General features: G+C 40.2%; 2 protein-coding genes across 3 annotated transcripts; one reads left to right on the top strand and one right to left on the bottom strand.

The window, feature by feature from the left end:
- The first annotated feature begins 8 nt into the window (after positions 1–8).
- Positions 9–3,200, top strand: LOC144526858 (peroxiredoxin-6-like). The gene is made up of 5 exons (XM_078264554.1): positions 9–195; positions 825–981; positions 1,747–1,896; positions 2,031–2,177; positions 2,317–3,200. Exons 1-5 carry the CDS (start codon positions 104–106, stop codon positions 2,440–2,442), a joined length of 672 nt encoding a protein of 223 aa, XP_078120680.1. The 5' UTR covers positions 9–103; the 3' UTR covers positions 2,443–3,200.
- fggy (FGGY carbohydrate kinase domain containing) lies at positions 2,909–18,904 on the bottom strand. Of its 2 annotated transcripts, none has more exons than XM_078264549.1 (16): positions 18,800–18,904; positions 18,217–18,410; positions 16,694–16,805; positions 15,954–16,105; positions 13,986–14,074; positions 12,787–12,902; positions 12,541–12,669; positions 11,035–11,138; positions 10,157–10,264; positions 9,404–9,465; positions 8,847–9,009; positions 6,822–6,896; positions 6,571–6,691; positions 6,240–6,334; positions 4,687–4,748; positions 2,909–4,150 (listed from the first exon to the last, which is right to left on the bottom strand). In XM_078264549.1, exons 2-16 carry the CDS (start codon positions 18,397–18,399, stop codon positions 4,069–4,071), a joined length of 1,653 nt encoding a protein of 550 aa, XP_078120675.1. In that variant the 5' UTR covers positions 18,400–18,410; positions 18,800–18,904; the 3' UTR covers positions 2,909–4,068. The 2 variants fall into 2 exon arrangements, with proteins under 2 accessions (XP_078120675.1, XP_078120674.1); XM_078264548.1 differs by having other exon boundaries at positions 18,738–18,889.
- Between the last annotated feature and the right edge of the window lie 1,440 nt (positions 18,905–20,344).

The raw sequence follows: 20,344 nt of genomic DNA, 5'->3' as shown, positions 1-20,344 counted from the left end.
TTGTGCAGTTCACAGTGTGTGCTTGTGTAAATAGAGTAGCTGGTTCAGAGGGAAGTTTCCGCCTCCTCTTTATCTTAATCTGTCCTTCACGGTTACACTGAACATGCCGGGACTGCTGCTCGGAGATGTATTTCCGGATTTTGAGGCGGAGACCACCAATGGCAAAATTAAATTCCACGAATTTCTCGGTGATTCGTAAGTAGGCTTCCTGAATGGATATTTTTGGTAATTGGTAATTTGGTAATTCGCAGGCTTATCGAGAATTCTGTTCACGAGAGGGAGAGAGAGAGAGATCAGTTCCTGATTTCTGACTTCTGCTTTACACCTTTGCTTACGATTTATACATATAGTGTCTAACCCTGTAAACATATAACGGTGGTATTGTTGCCTATAAGTGCTAATGCCATTACAAATACTAATCTATACTGTGGTGGACAAAAAGACAAATTAATCTAACAAGTTAAGCTGTTTGTGACCAGGTCATGGGGTACTTGATCAGAGAGTGAGATGATCCAAATCAAAAGCATCAGTAAGCTGACCAGGTCAGAAGTCAATCATGGTGCACAATCACATTGCTGACCTCATGAGAAAAGTCCTTTCTCTCGTCGTTTCAAAAACGATGAGATGTGAGTGATACAGAGGTCACATCCTGTCAGTTTGCTGGCAGGTGCATCATTCAGCGTAACCTATCGTGCAACCTAGTCAAGCAACAGTCACCACAATATTAGACATTTATGTCAGATGAAAGGAAATGGAGATTGCAGAAGCAGACTGACCCTGACATACACATGACAATAACTCACCCATCTCTGTTTCCATTCTAGATGGGGAATCCTGTTCTCCCACCCCAGAGACTACACCCCGGTGTGCACCACAGAGCTGGGTCGAATTGCAAGACTAAGCAGCGAGTTCAGTAAACGCAACATTAAAATAATCGCCCTGTCCATCGACAGCCTGGAGGATCACCACGGCTGGACCAAGGTGTGAGCACTACCACATACAGAAGGGTGTGTTCAAGACATAGTGAGCATCAAGGTTTTGACTTCCAAGCTGGTAAAACTTATGTAGTGAGCTCTGTCTTTAGAGTGAGTAATCCAGTGAGCAAAGGTTTTTGCAGGTCAAAAGAAGTATTCCAATTTTTTTTTTTTTTAGAAACTAGGCAGGTTACACATAACCCTTGTTTTAACAGTGGATTCAATGACTACTGGTACTTTATTTTAATGTCGCAGGTCCTAACTACACCCTGAAATGCAGTCATGTTAATGCTGTTGAAACTACGCTTATATATAACCTAGATCTAAAAAACATTTACTTTTCAATCAAAGTTAACCCATTGTTAACATGGACAGCTTGACGTGTTGTGAACAGTTGTGAAATTTCCCATGCTTACTAGGAAAGCACCCAGAAGGTTCTGAATGAGAAATATCAAACTCTTCCAATGTTTTATACATACATAAAACCTTACAATGTTGCAGGACTAACTGGGTTTGGTTCTACTGGATTATTTCACAATTTCAGTGGAAAACTGGATAAGATCCTATAGTCAAATGTAATTATGAAAGCAGTATGAATATATTTATTCCAGAGTTCCAGACTATTTTATCTGTGTGCTGCGCTACATGGGTTTCCTTTAAATCGTTTTTATCATAACCTATATATTTTTATAAGAGACAACAGAGCTCCATCAGTGTAGCACCAATTTGGTTTGAATAACTTACTGAGGGTTTGTGTCTCTGTACTAACTAGGACATCCTGGCATACAACTGTGAGGAGTCTGCTTGCTGCTCGCTCCCCTTTTCCATTATAGCAGACAGTAAACGCAAGCTGGCAGTGGCCCTGGGCATGTTGGACCCAGATGAGAAGGACAAAGATGGCCTGCCGCTTACTGCCCGCTGTGTAAGAGTCTTCATAATCACAATTTCCATATTTTAGAGGCAGCATTCCAACTTAATATCTTATATACTCTCATGCCTATAGAATACTTATTAACCTTATCAGGCTCTATCTCTCCGTCTCTGTGTGTTGTGTAGGTGTTTATTATTGGCCCTGACAAAAGGCTGAAACTGTCACTTCTCTACCCGGCCACCACCGGACGCAACTTTGATGAGATCTTGCGAGCGGTGGACTCACTCCAGATCACAGCAAGGAAACGAGTGGCAACACCTGCCGACTGGAGGGTATGTCACACCTTTGAAAGTGACCTCAGTTTGTATCAATCATTTCAGCAGCTGACTACGGAGATAATAGATACAGGAATTGACCTGCAGCTGCCATGCAGAATAACCTAGTTTCTTTTCTGTGCCGGTCTTCCTCCAGCCTGGAGACTGTGTGATGGTCCCTCCCAACATGTCTGAGGAGGAGGCTGCCTCTTTGTTCCCAGCTGGCGTCTACACCAAAGACCTGCCCTCTGGCAAGAAGTACCTGCGCTACACACCCCATTAATAAGCACGGGTAGAGACAGCACTGATATTCAACTCTCACTTATGTCACACTTAATAAAGCAGCTGGTAATCATGGACCTTCAGGACCTTGAGTTACTGCTAGTTTTTGTCCCTACCAGGTAGATAAACAAGTCAGCGGGCATCCCAATTGTGACAAAATGGATAGAATAAAAATGAATGCCTTAAGGAATATGTAGGACTTTTCTAAATTAGAGATTTTACAGTATTTATAACTCCCAATAATAAAAGCTACTATGTTCAGCCCACTTTTCTAAAGCGGGATTGTTTTTGGAAACATATGGGGTTGAGATGGGAACACATTTTTAATTTAAAGATATAGAAAACTGTTTATTATATACAGTATGGCAGAGAAGTTTCTGTTTTGTAACAGTGCTATACTATCAGGGTTAAAATATTGTGGATCATATATGTATTGTCTACCTATGCACATCTTTTTGGATGCAAGAGGAAGTTCTGTATGTTGCTAATTACACAAAGGATGCAAACAACGTTATTTCCATGCCTGTGTACTCATTTTATCCGACAGGTGTACTTCATTAAACACAGTTAGTTACACATGTTTAAACTGTTTAGTACATAACTGATTAGTTTCACTATTTTAACTTTGCATTGGGTTTGCCAGGCCAAACTATACATTTCACTAAAAGTCTTATTGATTTACTGTATCTATACGCTGATGGTTGAGTGTTTGATGTAAAAAATGTCACCTGTGTGGGACAATAAAAGGATTGAGGTTAATTTTTTTTTTTTGCCTAAAGAATGATTTAGCAAACAATAAAATGTCTCTGTCGTGACTTCTGGACACTACTGTTCAGAAGCACCTGCATGAGTTTGTTAGCTCTGGCCAGCAGCACTCTCCATGTCCCTTCACTATCATAAAGGTAGTTCTGTTTGAAGGCGGCTGTTAACTCAGCTGTCTGGGATTTGGCGTTCCCTCTCACCGTGTCCACAGCATCAGTGATGAGCTTATCAACTTTGATCCTGGGAACTGCCGGCAACAGAAATAGAAGAATAAGATGAAATGCAGTGAAGACAGAACAAAGGACAAGCTGTTTAAAAATGTATGAGTTGGAGCACACTCAATTATATATCATTAGGTTGGAGTGACAGTGAAAGGCATGAACACAGTTCTGTTCTGTCTGAATCATTTTAATTATTAAGAATAGGTGAAGGTGACAGTACATGATGGTATTTGACTTTGGATGGAGCGGAGGGGCCACTCAATCTGTTGATGTCACCGCATGCACTCCTGCATCCTCCTTTTAATTTTGGGCAGAACAGCAGCAGTGGATCTAAAAGGCAGACAGCCATGGAAAGCTCCAACAGCTTGTCTAATAGAGGTCTCCTCTACTGTCATCTGCCAGGTGGTTTGAATTCCTGCATGTGTGAAGTCTTAACTCTGGCACCACTCACCAACTCGGAATCAACTAAACCTGCTGACAGATATTAACCTCAGAAAGCTGTTGTCCTTCAAGTTATTTTAATTGAGACGAAAAGTAAAAGCAGCAGGGCTAAGACTTCTGTTCCCATTTTCAGTGTGTGGATTTGTCATCACTATTACGTCAGAGAGAGTCAGTTCCAGCTCGGCCGCCTCCCACCAGCAGTGTCATCTCTGGTTCATGAGGGCCTGGTACTCCCTCTGGTGGGCGAACAGTCGCAGAAACACTTTGTACTTTCTCTCATAGAAGCTGAGAAAAGTAAGACGTGCAGAAAATTAATAACACAAATGTGTTGCATAGAACTGTAGGTTTCACATTTCATTGTAATAATAAAACATGCAGACGTCTTACGTAGTGAAGTTCCCTCACAACCTAACCTTGACTGTGCTAGTCCAATATTATACATTTTGGTTACTTGTAACTCAAGCAATCTTTATTTGTATAAGCCACTTTGCACATTCAAATGCAATGCAATTTGCTTCGCATTAGAAATAAAATCATAAGCATAAACTATATATTTTTTAAATTGCATTTATGTATAGGACATTACATAAATAAACGGAATAAAAGGAAAGGTAGAAACTATTTTCTTTTTTAAAGTGGTTCCTATGAAAAGGTGAGTTATTGAAGAAGCCAACATTTGTTTGGATAAAAAATGTTGATATGATGTATTCTTATTGAATTGAGCATCACATATATTTCATACATTTATGTTACTATCCCACAGACCATTACAACAACCATAACTTTAACCAAATACTAAAAAAAAAATCTCTCTGTCTCACCTCTGGAGCTCATAGTCAGGCTGAACAACTTTCCCCACTTTAGCCATTCCCTTCATTGCCTCCTAAAACATAAATAGCAAAGACAAATATCACTCAATAAATAAAGTTATGCACATTCAGTTTCAGGCCAGCCGTGACCCAGTTATATTAACACCAGCCAACTGCAGTGGTTTTGTTGTGGTTGAGTTTATGACTAATGCAGTGCAGGGCCTCTCTGCTGTCTGAACCTACCTACAAAATCCAGCCAGTTGACTGTGTGCAGCCAAGAGGATCAGACACAACAACTGCCTGCAGAAGTTATGGCTGAATATGGGTTGACAGGTGCTGCCTAGTCCAAACAATAACGTCTTATTTTTAGTATATCTGGCTTAAAGGCTTGCCATTCTCTTGTGCTCCAAGCTCTGGTACTGAGACACCAAGGGATGATGGCTTGACCTCGCAAAATATTTAATAATCACTTTACATCTTAAACACTCTATGCTCAAATCTTCTCTGTGACTGAAGCAAGCAGAGCCATGCACTTTATACTTTGTGTTTTGGTTCCACCCAGCAGATGGAGGCATTGAGCCAGTGATAATGAGATCTGTGCTGTGCGCCTAATGGCTTGGCATTTCACGTTTTTGAGGTCCATTTTATTAGACTACAAAACAAGAAGATTGGATCGCAAACTGCTAAATATATTACAAAATAAATACTTAAAGGGACACGCCACTGATTTCGCACATGAAGTTCGGTTTGCTCTCCGTGAGGAGTACTACAGACTGTGGAAACAACTGTATAATGTCTGCTGTGTCTGTTTGCATTACAAACAGGAGGTGTGTGGTTTGCAAGAAGTGGGCATTTAGGAGGTAGGGGGGAATTTAATTAAAGATGCTAACCAGTTGGGAGATAAATGATCTAGTGTTTTGAACATATACAAACATTGTATTCTTTTTGGGAACCAAGCTGTAACACACACACACACACACACACACACACACAGCAGTGCATTTAGGAGTACACACACACACACACACACACACACACACACACACACACACACACACACACACAGCAGTGCATTTAGGAGTACAAAACCACATACAGTACCTCCTCTCTGCAATATTCAGTATGAGGATACTGGTTTATACTATTTTTCCCACTTGCATAAAGTAGCAAACGCAAATTCCCACTGTGGCTATTCATGATGTGAAGTGTATTACCATTTGAACACTACTACACGTACACCACATTTCCAGGTCCAAGTTCCAAGACTAATTACATATTTTTGACAATCTGTGTGATTTTGTGTGGTGTTTTTGTAAGAAAAAATTCAAAATGTATCTTGTAAAAACCAAAAAAACAACTGTACTTTTTCCAGGCATTTTTCATAACATGACTCACCAGCAATGGTGTGAACATTGGTCAATTCATTAAGAACCTGTGTTTAAAAGCACACAAGGATACTCCAAATTGAACCCAACAAATTAAGTCTTAAAAGCCTTTTCTGCCTAAGCCCCTATCCATTTTATGTCCTTAGTTATGATACTGTATGTGTCTGTGTGCCACTCCACCTGTATAGTGCTGTAGTCCTGTGATGCACATGCACCCAGGATTGCTGCACCTAACAACACCGCCTCCGTCTGGTCAGGCAACACCACAGGCAATCCTGAAAAGGACAACATTGAAAAAAAGTGGATTTGGCTAAAGCCTCCATGGGCAATATAACAAAAGTTTTCATAACAATGTGTACAGTTTAGTAAAAATTGTAGAGAACCTAAACGTTTTTGTGTTACCATTATTTAATATTTTTGGGTACAATGTCTATTTAGCTAAATTGTCATTCACAATGTCAAAGCTTTCGCCAAAGCTATCATCGTCCCTTAGTTAGTTAGGATTTTATACCTGTAGCGTTGGCGTGAATCTGGACAAACAGGGCGTTTTTGCTCAACCCGCCACACAGGAAGAGGGTTCTGATGTCATGTCCTGCTTCTTTCATGGCCTCCAGAATATGAAAAGTACCAAGCTGAAACCAGATACGAAGATAAAAGGGGAATCAGGTTACAAGTAAACAAATACAACCTACCTTCACACTTTAAGGTACTAGGTTGTCAGACTGAGGCTCAGAGTCAGTCATCTGAAAACAGAAGACTCACAGCGAGGGCTTGTATAGTGGCCAAATAGAGCAGGGCCAAGTCATCCAAGGTGTGGGAGAGTGGCAGTCCAATCACCTGAAAAACAGTAATGTGTCATTCGAAAATGTCTCAGCGCTCAATAATAGGAGTCCCCGGATGGGTGCATTCACCAACAAAGGGTTACGAGAAAGCAGAGCTGTCATTGAGGGTCTGGTATCTCAAATCACCAGTGATTCAGTCGAAACAATATTCAACAGTTCTCTGCTTCCTGGCTTCCTGCTTCCTGGAACGATAGATATGGTCTGGAAACAGTAATTAGCTTACTGAACACAGAAATCATTTCAGTGGCTCAACTGTGACGCACTTTCATTTGAAGTACCAAGTTTTATTCTTTGCACTGACAAAAATCATAATACGTCTGTGAAATCCTTTAAAGTGAATGTAAACTGTTGTCAGTGCAATGTTAAAAAAAAAATGAAAGGCGATATCTGCACACCAAGAAATTCAGATATTTTGGTATGCGATGAGGGTTGACCCTGAGCCTGACTGTGGCGCTTTGTGCACATAACTGCTTTAATTAGCTGCTAGCTAACTGTTTGGTGAAATTATTTTGTTTAAAAGAGTAGTTCAACATTTTGGGAAATACAGTTATTTAGGTTTCATTTCTAACATTTAGATGAGAACGATATCAGAGTGGTATCAATGTTCTCAGCTAACTCTCGAAAAGAAAGCAAATGACCGTATTTCCCAAAATGTTAAATGAAACGAATTTGATAATACATTCAACGAGCAGCTTCTTGGGAGAACATACGACTAACACCACATTATTTCTATCCTTAAAGTGAATATATGTAACTTTTTAATGTTTCTGAAGCTCTGTCATTTATTCATACAATGGTCTTAAATGACCTGTAACAGCAATCGAGGCTAATAGTGAAAAGAACGCTATTTTTATATAGTTTTTAGTAAGGCCTCTGCCTGGGTCCGTTTTTCCCCGCAAAGTCACAGAATGATGGGTCACAGATTTCTTTGTAACACCGGAAAAGCCTGTGTTAGCGTATCCAGCCAGGTAAAAGGTAGCAGGAGATTTCTTTATATAGGCCTACTTGTATTTTAATGTTATTTTATCTGTTGTAGTTATGGCTGATACTGGGCCAGGACCATTCACAGGAAAGAAGGAAATTAAACAAAGAACAAATAAAATCTAAAAGGGAAAGTGAAAAACAAGAGTCAACTTCGGTCAGGCTTTTAACAGATGGAGAGAATTAAGGGATTGTTAATGATTCAAAACCCACCCCGAATAGGCCCTCAGGTATGTAATATATCTATTTCATTAATAAAATAACTTAACATTGCGCGATGTGGTTGTACGTCAGTAGCAGACATTAAATTACGTCCTCCTTCCATTTAGTGTGGACGTTTTATTCATTTAGTCCGTGTTTGTGTTGGCATACTATTTTCTTTTCCCTTGTCCCCCTGTAACGTTACTTGTGTAAAGCGTTCGTGGGTTTATATATCTAAGTTATTATTACGTTGGTTGCTACAACAAACTCTTAATGCTTTGACTCGTGACACAGTGACAGTGATACCCAGTTTAGCTCATGAGACATCCAAAGTAGGCAACACTTGAAATACTAATAATGAAAAGATACATCTGTAACTTATTCTCTTATTGTAAATTAATGATTTTCTGTCTTAGCAAAACATTCATCGCGACTATATGACCTCCCAGTAACACTGACTCAGTGATCTACAGTGAGAAATACAGCACCGTAAAGAAAAGACCTTTACGACGGCAGATGTGGTAAAAACACTACTGCTTTTGTCCAAAGCGGCCGCTAGAATCAACACAAACAAAGTTACATATAGTCACTTTAACTTATAATTCTTCATTTACTAAAATGATACGATTGGACCACTGAAGCATACTTTAAAAGTATGCCTCTGTTAATAGGTTAGTGCAGTAAATAAACAAAAAAACCTGTGCTTTGATCAATAACATATTGTGTAATAAGTCACATGAAGACTTGACTCATGTTTTCTCACCATGCCTTTCAAGGTGGGGTCAGCCAGGGGCGATCTATTCCCATGGAAGTCCGGCCACACATGAAGACTGGAGGCCAGCAGGTCAACAGTAATACGGGAGTTAGTCATTGAACTCAGGTGGCTGTTCAGATAGCTGTAGATGTTCACGCCAGTGAAGGGAACTCTGGGGGTAAATAACAGTAAGCAAATACAGAGCCCGGTCTGATGAAATAACATTAAAGATGTTGTATGGACAATCATTTATTTAGAAAATGCTGCAGGCTTTTACCACTGAAGACATTTTAAAATGACATAACAGAACAAGCACAGGTGTTATTAATAACATCTCTTTAAGTGTTCCAGTAAGCCAAGTCACTGGGCGAGCATGGTCAGTGTACCAGGGCATTTTTTATTTAATTCTAAGTAAATGTTAAGAAAAACAAACAATTCAAAAATATATCACTTCATTTGCAACGTCCACATTATAGTCAAGTTGTAATGAATACTTAACCTTACTAAACTTCTTATCTTCCCAAAAAGCTTACTAAACATTATTTAACGTCAGCGCATCAGCTGACCTCTGCCGAGCCTCTTCCTGGAGCTGTGTGTAGGCGGCGTGGCCCTTCACCATGTGCTCGATCTGAGGGAGGAGAGAGCAACACAGCTTAACGGGAAGGATTACAGATGACACGACACATTTAAAAAACAATTACAAAATCCCATGTAAAGTCACTGGAGCTTACAGTGATGTTATAGAACAGACAGACTGCTTTTAAACGTTGTTTATGCGGCTCACGTCCGGGTGTCTTTTGGGTACATTTACACATTGATTGTATACATTTTGTCTCTACTTGCATTAGAGCTGTAACAATTCAAAATGTTGCTGTAATTAATTGTCTCAGAATAAAATAATGAAAATAATGACAGGACAGGTAGGGGAGAAAGGGGAGAGAGAGGGGAAAGACATGCAGGAAATCGTCAAAGGTCGGATTCGAATTTGTTGCTATGAACGTGTCGAATAGGGTCAAGTGCCAACAACTAACAACTGAAATAATAAAAAGATATAGTCCGAGCAATAATCACTTAGCCTATATAATTACAATTTGGCATATCTAAACAAAATGAACAACTGCCAGTCATACACCTTAAGACCTTAACTAACGTCAGCAATGAATTGCGGTTAAACAAAGATACCGCGATTATGTAAAAATATTGACAATTAGACAAGTATGTAATAATTGTTACAGGCCTGACTTGCATACAGTTTTCTGTTGCTGCACAGCAAAAAGCGGCTCAGTGAAATCCTGCATATAGCTTGACGGAGGACTGACCAGCCTTCCTGTAGCACTCTGTCCTCCCTCGTTGAGCCACATGCCCGGCACCATGGCAGACAGGCAGGGCCCCCACACTCCTGGCACAAACAGGGGCTGCTCGCTGATCTGATGCATATGAATGAAAAATGTCATGTTTCAGTTAGCACTGTATATGACACTTCACAATCTACAAAGAGATAGGTATGGCTGCAGTAAAAAGCTAACAGAAATACTGTAATGGAAACCCATTTTAGATTAACAAAAGGAGAAGTGCAACTTGCACAAACATAGGTTTACTTACATCTTTATAAATACTATTTAAGTAGTTGCACATTGTTTTTCCCCAACTTGTAAATACGTTTGTACATTCTTTCATTTATATATATATTTTTTTTTTATCTTTTTGAATATTTGTCCTCTTCCTATTTATTATTTCTTGTATATTCTGTATGTGTGCTGTGTGTCTGATATTTTGCTGCTGTAGCACTGTAATTTCCCAATTTGGGATCAACAAAAGTCTGTCTAATCTAATCTAATGTGCCGACAATTTGCTTCACTACTCACAGTTACTGCTATTAACTGACAGGATCATTCAAGTCTCCATACAATAACAAAAAATAAAATAAAAAATCAATAAACATACGATGCGAGTAAAAATGACTTGTGAGACGGAAACATTCAGGGTGGTCCTGCTATCAGCATGAATGGGAAAGGTTATTTATTATAACATTACTTTTGATAGATTGCATAGTATTAGCTGTTTTAAATCACCTCCAAGTTCAGAAAAAGTGTAAAAGTGTCATCATGGAGTTCACACCATATCTATCCTATACTATATTCAAGAGCATTTTTCAAAAAGTCACACAGCAGGTGAAATGTAGCCGTAAGCCGCTCACCGCCATGTGACAGGTTGATGTCCCACAGATCATCGCCATGCGGGAGGTAATTGGCTGGTCCTCACAGGGCAAGTAAAAGCCTTTTACATCTGCACCCATCACACCTGGAAAGAGCAAAATTACACATTTTAAATTTATTTTTGCGGGGGGGAAAAAAATACACATTTTATTCACAAAACTCCTGTCAGAGCATCGGTCAGGGACATATCCCAATGATTAGCAAATGAAAAGCTTTAAATCCTTTTGTGTGTTTTTAAAGTGTTTTTTCTAACTTTCACATGTAATTCAGCAGTGACACTAACTGCTGGAATAATGTTTGTCAAGCTGGTTTGAGTTTAAGGTGGAAGATTCTTCTAGGCGCAGGGGTAGGGGGTGTACATCAATGTGACATGCATGACAACTAAAAGTGCAGAGTGTTTTAGCCTCTGACTGATACGACGACGTGTGATAGGCAGAGGTCAGAGGGCAGAGTTCATGAGCAGTTTATCTCCCAGAACAAAACCAGATGGTTAGGATTTCTGAACCAGAGGAATCGTCGACTGCTGCTCACATATACAAGAGCTAACCGTTTTAAAACAGACATCCGTTTGTTGCATTTCATTAAAATGTTTGTAAGTTACCGCAACATCCCAGCTTCAAATCTAATCCGGGATCTTTATTACACGTCATCCCCATCTTCTATCACCTCTACTGTCGGCTATCTAACAAGGCAAAAATGCAAAAACAAATATTATTATTTTTTTTATCTTGACTGAACTATTGGCTCAGAGTGTCGTCAACATTCTGTAGGATGATATTCAGGTTCCCTGGACCCCTGGCCTTTCATCTAGCACCACAGACCACAATTTGTGCACAAGAAATCTAAAAAACCACTTGACAGATTGCTTTAAAATGTACCGTCATTTACCCCAGAGAATGAGCCCTTTGCTTTTGGGAGATTTTATTGTCTTGCCTCAGGTGCCGGACTCAGGTTTTCAGCTTACACGAGATCCTGAAACTATTCCAAGAACGTGCTGTGGATATTTACATTCCCCTGGGATTGAAATCTATTGTTGACGAGCCCCTGACATTCTCTATCTCCACAATTATGCTAAACCTGATACTTGTGCATAATAAATATCAAAATGTATCCAGTAATGTTGTTTGTTAAGTTTATTTATGCTCCCTAGTGGACGGACATTTTCATTTTTGACACTCCAAGAGGTTGGTCTTATACCTACCCAAAACGTGAACTCTACAGTAGATATAAACATTAAATCTTCTGCCTCCCTCCTCTCTTTGGCGTCTTTTTGAAGTCTTAAGGTCTGGCAAGATTGGTAAACATAAATTTGCCCTGTACATCTTCCTGATGACGTTACAGATGATGTTACAGCTATGAGAGCTTATATTTTAAAAACGATTAACTCTCAAAGCTATGTTGAACATGCAAAGCTACCGACAGCTTAGAAAAAAATATATGTATTTGGAGAGGAGACTGGTTCAATGAACAGGTTTAGAATGTAATACCAAGGCCTCCAGCATGAGCATCAATGACAGAAGCACCAACTGCAGTTCCCGCCTCCAAACCCAAATCTGCTGCTGCCTCCTGGGTGAGTCCGTCTCCCAACGGGATCCCTGGAGAACACGTCGTGCTGCCTGGTGTTTGAAAAGATCGGAACATAAACGCTCTGTGAAATTTCTTAGCAATATTTTCAGGTGTTCTTAAAATCTCACACGCAATTAATAAGAAGCGTGTTTGTTCATGTCTTTTACCTATTTTGGAAAAGTTGTTTTCGAGGATATCCTCCATTCCAATGCTAGTCCAAAAACCAGCATCCCATCCTTCTGGAGGGCAATACGTCCATTTACACAACAGAGTACATAAAGACCTGTGAAACAACACCAAATACTACTGTAAAATTGAAGTACAATATGGGGTCACATTAACTGTAGCGGCCTCCATTTTGAAGCTAGAGAGAAGGGGGCTACATAAACGCTCTATATTTAGGGTAATTATGGCTAGGGGGAAAACTGGCATGGCCATTTTCAAATGGGTCCCTTGACCTCTCACCTCAGGATATCTGAATGAAAATTGGATCTATAATTACCCACAAGTCCCCCCTTTACAGACATCCATGCTAATCCCATGCAGGTTGGGGCAAAAACCATGCTGTTTTTTTTTTTCATGCAGTATAAATGTGTTATTTTAGCTTATTCTAAAATTGTGTATTTGAATATTTCTGCATACTGGGGTCCCCTAAACAGTCTTAGAAATGCATACATTGCGTATGACTGGAAATCAGAGACTCTTGTGGATTCAAAGAGCCCTATTTCATTCATGTGTGAGGATGTTAGTCCCCATAGGAGCCATTTCATTGTATGGGAGACCTTGACCTCACTGTTTAAACAAAGACCTCTAGGATAATCACAGCCTCGTGAAACTTTACAAACACAAACTAGAGACCAAGGGCATCCAGACGATGTATGAAGAACAGACATGCTGGCCATCCAATCGCCAAAAAATACAATTCTGTTAGAAATCTCCAAATGTCAAAAGTTTTTGATACCAAATCACAGCATGATTTTCCAGTGGTGTTCCTCAGGGTCTTGGTGTCTTAATGTGGTTTGTTTTTTTAACCATTTTTTTTGTTAAATACGTTTTTTTGAGTGGTAAAAAATTAACAAATCGTTGTTAACAATAACAGTGATTTATGACTAGAACTAAACTTGACACACAGTGCTGAGCTGCATCTCAAATTAATTTTCAGGTTCCAGACAGCTTTCAGATGATGTAAACTACTTATATGTGTGCACTCACATGTAATCTTTTATTTAACCCTGAACATCTGCCCCCCCATTTCAATCCCACTCTGAAATTCGTGTATTAAACACTTTTACACATGTAAACAGATGGTAAACAGATGCTTTAAACAATCAAACAGTCACAATGACCACCATCGAACAAAGCTCACCGTGTCAAAGAGCCTGTTGCCTTCCAAGACAGGAAGTCTGGAAGGTCGAAAAAGTGTCCAGCTTTGTTCCAGCAGCTTTCTCTCAGATTCTGATTAAAAGACAAGAGAAATGTGTGCTAGCGAACCCCATGATCAGTGAGCAGTAACAGCACATGCACGTACTAACAGACCATGAAACCACCTTCAGGAAGCATTCATCTATCAGACGCTTCCCCCGAAAAAAGGTGGATAAGGCTGAAAAACTAAAACACCACCACACACATGCTGACAAACCAATACAGAGAGCGACAATAAAACATATACAGTGGTGTGAAAAAGTGTTTGCCCCCTTCCTCATTTCCTGTTCCTTTGCATGTTTGTCACACTTAAGTGTTTCGGAACATCAAACCAATTTAAACAATAGTCAAGGACAACACAAGTAAACACAAAATGCAATTTGTAAATGAAGGTGTTAATTATTAAAGGTGAAAAAAAATCCAAACCATCATGGCCCTGTGTGAAAAAGTGATTGCCCCCTAAACCTAATAACTGGTTGGGCCACCCTTAGCAGCAACAACTGCAACCAAGCGTTTGCGATAACGTGCAATGAGGCTTTTACAGCGTCCTGGAGGAATTTTGGCCCACTCATCTTTGCAGAATTGTCCTAATTCAGTTACATTAGAGGGTTTTCGAGCATGAACGGCCTTTTTAAGGTCATACCACAACATCTCAATAGGATTCAGGTCAGGACTTTGGCTAGGGCCACTCCAAAGTCTTCATTTTGTTTTTTCTTCAGCCATTCGGTGGTGGACTTGCTGGTGTGTTTAGGATCATTGTCCTGCTGCAGAACCCAAGTTCGTTTCAGCTTGAGTACACGAACAGATGGTCGGACATTCTCCTTCAGGATCTCTTGGTAGACAGCAGAATTCATAGTTCCTTTTATCACGGCAAGTCTTCCAGGTCCTGAAGCAGCAAAACAGCCCCAGACCATCACACTACCACCACCATATTTTACAGTTGGTATAATGTTCTTTTTATGAAATGCAGTGTTCCTTCTACGCCAGATATACTTGGACACACACCTTCCAAAGAGTTCCACTTTTGTCTCATCGGTCCACAGAATGTTGTCCCAAAAGTCTTGGGGATCATCAAGATGTGTTCTGGAGAAATTGAGACAAGCTTTGATGTTCTTTTTGCTCAGCAGTGGTTTTCTCCTTGGAACTCTGCCATGCAGGCCATTTTTTGCCCAGTCTTTTCCTGATAGTGGAGGCATGAACGCTGACCTTAACTGAGGCAAGTGAGGCCTGCAGTTCTTTGGACGTTGTTGTGGGGGTCTTTTGTGACCTCTTGGATGAGTCGTCGCTGCGCTCTTGGGGTAATTTTGGGCGGCCGGCCACTCCTGGGAAGGTTCACCACTGTTCCATGTCTTCGCCATTTGTGGATAATGGCTCTCACTGTGGTTCGCTGGATTCCCAAAGCTTTGGAAATGGCTTTATAACCCTTTCCAGACTGATAGATCTCAATTACTTTCTTTCTCAATTGTTCCTGAATTTCTTTGGGTCTCGGCATGATGTGTAGCTTTTAAGGATCTTCTGGTGGACCTTACTGTGTCAAGCAGCTCCTATTTAAGTGATGCCTTGATTGTGAACAGGTGTGGCAATAATCAGGCCTGGGTGTGGCTAGAGAAATTGAACTCAGGTGTGGACAACCACAGTTATAGTATGTTTTAACAAGGGGGGCAATCACTTTTTCACACAGGGCCATGATGGTTTGGATTTTTTTTCTCCTTTAATAATAAACACCTTCATTTACAAATTGCATTTTGTGTTTACTTGTGTTGTCCTTGACTTTTGTTTAAATTGGTTTGATGTTCCGAAACACTTAAGTGTGACAAACATGCAAAGGAACAGGAAATGAGGAAGGGGGCAAACACTTTTTCACACCACTGTAGAGATCAGTGGTCCTGTGGTGACCTTGCTCACCTCTCACCTCTTTGAGCCAGAGCAGCTTAGGGGGTTGCATCTCTGGTGACATGACCCCTCCCACCCTGCTCAGGACTCTGTGGCCTGTGCTGGTTATACGAGCAGCCTGCTCTTCAGCGCGATGGTCCATCCACATCACCACGTTCCTTTGTCTGTCACCTGGGAAAGAAGAGAAAAGAGGAAGGGGGTAGAATGCAAAATGTAAATAAAATATACCAAATAGCCAATACTGCATGACCCCCCCCCCCCCAGATGGAATTCTAAGATTGAATTGTTCTATTAGGAGACGATAAACAAAACTCTGACTGTGATATATACGGTATGTAATATCTACGTAGCATAGTATCTACGTAGCATATAATCATTAATTTAGTAATTTAACCTCAATATCTGGGCCCTAACCCCTGCATCCATTTTGACTAATTGAAAAAAAAAAAAAAGAAACATGAATCCACACCAACTCCAGGGGTTCTGTTGTTTTACCTTCTGGGATCAATAAAGTATCCTATCACATTAGACTAAAACAACTAAAACTCAACAACTGAAAGGTTTTATGCCAAAACACTCCAAAGATCCATTCTAGTAACATTTTACAATCAGCATTTTAAAAACATTATTAAGTCCACTCTTAATAACCACAGTGTGTACTTACTTAGGTGTAAATGGTGCTTTCCTGAAGCAACACATATGAGTGATGCGTGAGGTACAAGGGTCAGGCTATAAAAGGGAGAAAAATGTTTCACTTACCATCCTGACAGACTGGCACAGGCTGGAAGCTTTGGTCCAAAACCACTAGTGAGCAGGTGGCATCAAAGCCGATCCCTCGTATTTGACTCCTCTTCACACTTTGGGTAACTCGCTGGAACAGATACAAATATGGTCTGAGACATTAGGTCAATGCTTTTACAGATTAATAATATCTGTGGAGTGACTGTAATATGGTATGTATGAATACATTAGCAGGCACTGCATCATAGTTCAATATTCATTGTGTGTTACAGTGACATAATTACAATAATTGAGCCCCGATCACAAATGATCAGCATGTTTGAATGGATAAACAGTAGCAATACTACACAAAGTAATAGATAAAAGCTTGCAATATTAGTTCAAAGTAATGGATAAACAGTTGCAATATTAGCTAAAAGTAATCGCTAAATTAGCGGGAATGCAAAGTTCACCAAAACCAACCTAAACAGTGACAATTCAATTGTATGAAAAGAATAATCTGACAATATCCATATTTATGTCGTGTTACTTCACATCCACTTTAAAATCATTTGAAATGAACACATTTGGAACATGACGAGTGGGGTCTAGTGACCTAGAGTGAGGTGTGAATCTTCACTGATCTCCTGATTCGATTACGATTATCATGTCAGCGATTCGATATCTCGATGCATCACGATGTGTCAAATACATTTTTCTATTAAAGCCATATAGGATATTTAATTCATAGCTTTTCAAGCTTCAAAAACAAAACATTCTGCAGTGCTCTAATACTAAATAAATTGGATACATAAAACTACAGCACTGAGCACATGGCACTTCCTGAATGTGCAAAACATAACAGAATATGTAAACAGAAAGGTTGTTAGGCATACATTAAATTGTAAACAGAAATAATCGATTATGGCCTGGCTGATTATCGATGCAGCATCGCCCATGTCCACGATTCGATGCATCGATTATTTGATTAATTTCAACACCTCTAGTGTACAGTAGTTTACAGCAGGGATATTCAACAGGGGGCCCAGGACCCCTAGGCGGTCCTCAGAGTCAATGCAAGGGGGCCTCCAAATGATTGTTAATTTTTTTAAGTTTTTTCAAAAATGAAAAAGTCTTAACATGAATCCAACATATTATTATAATATAAATCCACACTGAGGATAGGCTTACTGGCCTAAAGGACAGGTGGTCACTAAGGTAGCCATCCACAGATACAGTTCATCCTGAGGATTTACTGTGCCACAGGTATGTTTTAAAATGAAAACATGATTTATAAAAGCATGCCAACAATTATAAGGCTATTTTAAAAGCTTAGTATTCTATGCAACAACAAAAAAAAAGGTATATAAAGGCTTTAGGCCGCCCTACACGTTATTGTAGGCCCAGTTAAATATGCACCTTTATTTTATACAATATATCCATTCACATGGATCCATTTCTCTTTCAGTTAAGGGGTCCTTGGCTTAAAAATCGTTGAAGACACCTGGTCTACAGTATGGGTGAGTTTATCTGATAGGATTGTGGGGGGGGGGGCACCATACCTTGACAACTGTGCAGCATTTCTCCCAGATCTCAGTGGAGGACTGGACATAGTAGTCAGACTGGGGCTCCCAGATGCTGATGGGCTCCTCTGCAGTGCTCTTTATCAGACCAGCTCTGGTCACCAGTGCAGCCCTCACACTGGCAGTGCCCACGTCCACCCCAACATAATAGACCTCCGCCATGAGGAGACGAGCTGAATGTAGAGGACCGGGGGGGTTAATTATTGACCAAGGTTACACTGCCAATGTCAACATGTAATGGACTGCTTCGAAACAGATGGAAGTAAAAAAAACAGATATCAACGCATGTATATATATTTGCTTTTCACTAATGATTTATTGTGTATGTTTTGAAACATCATCGTCCTCAACTGAATATGATAACGCTGTACAGCAACAGAGATTTTCTACCAATGATTTCCACAGAATAAACTTGTTTAAATGCTCGCAACATACGTTATTAAACATAGAGGGCATTTGTACACGAGCTAGAACAACTATCTCCTAATCTCCGAACTTACCGGCAGATCAAAATCTCATTTCAGCGCAGGAAACATCACTTCTAAGTTTCTGATAAGCGTACCTTTGTGCTGGAGATGGTGGCTGCGACGGAACGCGAAACCGACCAAAAAGGGCAAAGTCGATTTTTTTTTCCAATGCTGAGCCGTGTAAAGTCCATCTAGACTAAGGGTCTCCGAACTTTCTTCATCTGAGGGCTACTTTAAAAAACGAAAGTGGACGAGGGCTACTTGCATCACATCGCTTACATTTATTTACATAAGACATATACGACTGAATGAAGCTACTGTTTGTACACGTGTATGAAACCAAAGGTCCTAAGCAAGTCAAGTAAGCACCATGAATGGGTTATTTTAATGTCTCTCCCTGCCTTTCCATCATTTTTGTCTTATGTAGATGTTTTTAGATGACACCCTTTTTTTGCAGGATTTAAAAAAATGTGGGACACTAACATGTCTGTCATTATTTTATTATTCAGTCAACAGACCTTGTTTACAGCAGACATCTTGACTTGTTATAGCAGGAGAAGCACAGGTGTAAATAATAACCTTAAGGATGACTCTGCTCCTATTAAGGGTTACAGTAAGTCATGCCATTGAGCCATGCATAATGCAAGGACTCCGGAACTAGCTAAACTAAATGTTATGCAGCCATTGGGGAAGTTATTAAGTAGGCTACACCTGTGCTTTTCCTGCTATGACATGTCAAAATGTTTTTTGTCAAAAAAGTCTATGAAAATACCTAATTACATAAATTACTAACCACTCATATGTGAGCAGAAGGACATAATTTAGGCTACTGTAATAGGTAATAGCCTAATATGTTACAGTAGTGTAGTGTTCGGGCTGTAGTTGCAAAAAGACATCAAAAACACTGGCTCTGACTAAGAATTATCAAACCTTCCAGTCTGCATCCCGCATGGTGACTTTCCTCTATTGTATTCTTTTCAAGAGGAGATCAACATCTGTATAAAGGAAGTGGTACTGGCTGTGATCCGCGTGTTTGGACCAGGAATGATCAGCAGAGATAGAGTACTGAGAAAAACCAAGCAGCGGGACAGGAAGAAACAGATGGTCTTCAACAAACACTGCATGGACAGTGTTTGAAATCTCATCTATCTCCCTTACTGCACGGTGTGTGTGTCAGAGTGTGTGTGTGTGTGTATGTGTGTGTGTGTGTGTGTGTGTGTGTGTGTGTGTGTGTGTGTGTGTGTGTGTGTGTGTGTCCCTCTGGTCCACGCCTGAAGGTAATCAAAACTTTGCTCTGTTGATATATCAACGAATGTGTATAGTCTTTCTCTGTGTTTTGCTCTTATGAAGGGAGGGAGGGGTGGGAGTGGGGGTGTTTCCATGGACCCTGGACTGTCCCACCTCTGTACAACAAAAGCAGGCCTGTTGGGAGGCAGGCAGGACTGGCTCCTGATTAGAAAACTGCATGCAGTGGAAACAGCTGGCCCGGGCAGGGAGGAGGAAAGCGCAGTTATCTAAAAGCGAGCCCGTCAGGCCAGCAGAGAGGAAAAGCTGACAGAGAAACAGGAAGCACAGCCGGGGCACAGCGGTAGTTTGATATAGAAAATAGTCCTCAGTGGGGCTTAACACAGGTGTTCAGA

The sequence above is a fragment of the Sander vitreus genome, chromosome 12 (assembly GCF_031162955.1).
Source record: "Sander vitreus isolate 19-12246 chromosome 12, sanVit1, whole genome shotgun sequence".
Lineage (NCBI taxonomy): Eukaryota > Metazoa > Chordata > Actinopteri > Perciformes > Percidae > Sander > Sander vitreus.
Note: the sequence above shows the minus strand (reverse complement) of the source record. Positions and strands in the feature narration are given on the sequence as shown.